Source organism: Anarrhichthys ocellatus, unplaced genomic scaffold, assembly GCF_004355925.1.
Source record: "Anarrhichthys ocellatus isolate YVR2014 unplaced genomic scaffold, GSC_Weel_1.0 scaffold78, whole genome shotgun sequence".
In the NCBI taxonomy this organism is placed as follows: domain Eukaryota; kingdom Metazoa; phylum Chordata; class Actinopteri; order Perciformes; family Anarhichadidae; genus Anarrhichthys; species Anarrhichthys ocellatus.
Window position 1 is genome coordinate 2,439,397 of NW_022280108.1, and position 3,715 is coordinate 2,443,111.

A 3,715-nucleotide genomic window follows, 5' to 3' on the forward strand; every position below is an offset into this window, starting at 1 on the left:
AAACACCACAACTCCATCATCCGCTCCCTCCCCTCCCTCCATTCTTCTCCGGCCCATTAAGAGCTATCATGAAGCTAATTGCCTGTTTGATCAGCTCTCTATGGACCAGGAACTGGAGGCTTTTAGCCCTCTGAGCGTGAGAGGAGAGACAGACGAAGGCAGGAGGGATATATGGGTGTGTTGTCAGCTGGCTTGGTTGTAATTGTATTTCTTTGTTTCTTTTTAAAAGCTCATTTTTTCTAACTTTTGCACATTACCAAGAGCAGCTACCGATTTGTATTAGGTCTTAGTGGCTTAGACGTACTGTGGTTAAAGTGCCTAAGGGGCTAAACACACCGACACGCATCGCTACCAGGCGGCAACCTCCAGTTCTGCTGAGTGAAGTCAAAGCTTCATGCATTAAAGCTGCATTCTCTCTAATGTCCACCAGGGGGCGACTCCTCTGGTTGTATAGAAGTCTATGAGAAAATGACTCTACTTCTCTCTTGATTTATTACCTCAGTAAACATTGTAAACATGAGTTTATGGTCTCAATCTCTAGTTTCAAGTCTTCTTCAATACAGCATGATGTTCATTTAGTACATTATGGTCCATTTAGAGTCAAACAGACCATAAAGCAGGGGATGCTCCTCAGTGTTTTCGAGGCCCAGCTGCAACTAAAATGTTTACAATTAATTTGTTGAAAATAAATGCTACAGCTCCTCAAGACCCAGGCCAAGTTCCTGTGTCTTGTTCCCACGTGTTGATTACAGATACGGGGGTTAGCCAACAACTACGGCTCAAGGTTGCTTAAGGTGGACTGACCTTTTAAGGTGGACTAGCTGTTTTCATTTTAGTGAAAAGCTTTTTATTACGAGTTTTGTTCAACTTTTGTTTTTAAACGTTTACATTTTTTAACTGTTTCAAGTGATCGCAGTCATCGGACCAAATTGTTATTGTTGGTTAACGGTTAAATATTAACATCCTCACTACTTCAGACATTAAAGAGTTATGGCAGCCGGCTTATAATACAACCAAGCTCAACGAATTACATTGAATTTAAAAGACAGTGACTGGCATGACCATAATCTTTTTTTTGGTGTTGTGCTGCTAAAGCTGCTGTTCAAGGTAGTGACTGGATGAGAATGAGATGGTCCAGAAGAATAAATCGTTTGATTCGAGGATGGGAGGAGGAGAGAAGCGTGGGGGAGTGGGGGGGGGGCAGAGAAGGAGGGAGGTTTGGCGGCAGACTGACTTCGGGAGGAAACCCGACCAGACCCTCAGAGCTCCACTGAAGCAGCGCTGCTAAAAATAAGACAAGGGAGGCTTCTTCTGCTGAGAAAACAACATACACACAGCTTCTACATACACAGGTTGTTGTACAGTAGGAGGATACACACACACTCTCTCACACACACACACACACCACACACACGCTGCCTAGTGACAATGGATGCACCCTCCCTCCGGTTAAATAATCCCCCATTCAGCTCTTGGCTGCTGGGGTAAACATCGTCCATCTACCTCACAGTGCTTTTCCTTTACAAATGAGCTTAATAGCATTGAAATTCACTCAGTTCGTACAGTGCATGGTCCCTTTTTGGTGTCAAACTGTTACAGATGTGTCTTTGTTCTCGCTTTATGCCTTGGTGCTTTTGTTAAAAGACTCCCAGTCAGATATGCACCGCGGCATGACGTTTTTGTTTTTTTCTTCATTCATTAATCGTGAACCTTTTGTGGAGTTTTCTGAATGTCATCGTGGTCCTCGATCTCTCATGCATCTTCTGATTCTCTCCTCTTGTAGAGGAGAGAAACTGTGTTGGCGTAGACCATTTCACATAGCCACGGGCGTCTTTCCTTCCTGATTTGGTCCATCGCCCGTCTGTGCGTTCTCTCTGCAGAGGGTGGGGAGGAAGGAGGTTCAATAATAAATAAATAGATTTTAACTTGTCCAGACTACACCACAGAATGCAGAGAGAGGTGATTTCCGTCTGGATGTCTTGGTTAAGGTTGAAGGGCAGTCCAGCAAAAGCACGACAGCTTCTTCTTCTTCAGCGTGAGTGTTTTTAGGCATGAAGTCTCCGACATGAACAGGCACAGTAAAGCTTTGGTCCCTCCTGAGCTGGAGATGAAGTAAATTCAAGGTACATTAGGTGAACAACACTTCACGATTGGTTGGTTGGCTTGTCGTATGTAGGTGGGTGGGACACATTGGCATTGTCGTCACAATGTCAGCTGTGACACGGTTGATTGGCGACAGCATTGCTTTGGCGACGGCTGAGAGGGAATTGGATTCACCTGGCCCCCATCCAGGCCTGTCATAAGGGCTTCTCCAGGGCCTTGCTGCGGAGCGAGGGGTGACCAGGGTTAGGGTTGGAGGCGGAGATCTTGCGGCACACGGTGTTGGTGTTGCTGCACCTGCAGCCGGGGCGCGTGGTGCGGTCGTGGGCACACTGGCACAGGGCAAGGCACAGCCTGGCAAGGGGGTAGCAGCAGAGGCAGGGCAGGCAGAGCGCCAGCAGCCCCATGGTGCCCCAGCGGGCACAGGCGTGGGCCGGACCGCAGGAGCACGGCCGGTCAGCACAGTTATCCTCGTCATCCTGGGCGGAGCAGTGGTAGAACAGGCCTTTAACGCAGCACAAGCAAGTGCCGTACTCCACGGCGCTTTCGGCAGAGCACAGACAGCGCTGTCCGCAGGCCCAACAGGAAGGCAGGCGGCGGGGGGCGCAGCACTCTTGGCACTTACAGCGACCACACCGCTCGCAGATGAACAAATGAAGGCCCTGCTCAGCCTCGTCCTCCGTCAGGCCTTTGCCAAAGGAAGCGTCAGGCTTGAGTTCTCCTTTAGGCTGAGAACGGACCACCGAACCGAGGCCAGAATGAGATGGTGTCAAACCCGCCAGTAGCCGCTGGTCTGAGGTGGCACTGGTCCGAGACATGGAAGAGCTTATGGTACTGGAACGGCTCAGGTGGGACAGGTGAGCGTGCTGCTGCTGACTTTGGCTGCGGGGCAGGGCCGAGTGGAAAGAAGGCTGTGGGTAGTGGGGGTATACTCGGTCGTCATGGGCATAGAAAAACCCGGACTGGGATGCCGGTTCCAGCGCCACGGGCCTCTCCACATAGTCATTGTTGGCCCGGATGGCACGTATCTGGTCGAGCGACAGCACTGGGACCTGCTGGAGGTCCAGTCCGTCCAGCTCCATCCTGAAGGAATGAGCAGGGTCCATCCTGGTGAGCCAGGCTGGGTAGCACCAGGGCTGCAGGCCGGAGCTGGGGCAAGGTGCTCCCAACGCTCACGGCACATCAGATAAACCTGCAAACACACAGAGAAAGGACAGAAATTTAACTTTCAATGATTCAAAGTTGACATTTATCAGACAAGCCTGTTATAATACAGACAATGCAAGTTTTATTCCATTTGTTGCATATAGCACAACTATTGCTGCTGTTGTAAATGACGTTCATGAGCACACACCCACTGAGCCAAAGAACGAGTGAGAGTCACTGCTCAGCGAGAATAAGTAGCACAAAGACAAACCTAGCAGCACAAAGGCTAGCCCAGTAGCACAAAGGCTAACAAAGTAACGTGAGCATAAAGGCTATCCCAGTAGCACAGAATAAATACATTGAGTTGCTTATTTATACTTATATTACAAAAAAGAACATAAGCAAACATAACGAACATAGCAAACGTAGCGAACATAACAGATGTAGCGAACATAGCGAACATAACAGA

At 49.0% G+C, this 3,715-nt stretch overlaps 1 protein-coding gene across 1 annotated transcript in view; it reads right to left on the reverse strand.

Moving 5' to 3' along the window:
• Window positions 1-555: 555 nt before the first annotated feature.
• LOC116398130 (protein sprouty homolog 3) overlaps window positions 556-3,715 on the reverse strand; it is a 15,962-nt gene continuing 12,802 nt past the window's right edge. Inside the window, exon 2 of the mRNA XM_031874191.1 lies at window positions 556-3,292. Coding sequence (XP_031730051.1) covers window positions 2,298-3,206 — 909 coding nt within the window. The 5' untranslated portion in view covers window positions 3,207-3,292 and the 3' untranslated portion in view covers window positions 556-2,297. The remainder of the gene's footprint in view (window positions 3,293-3,715) is intronic.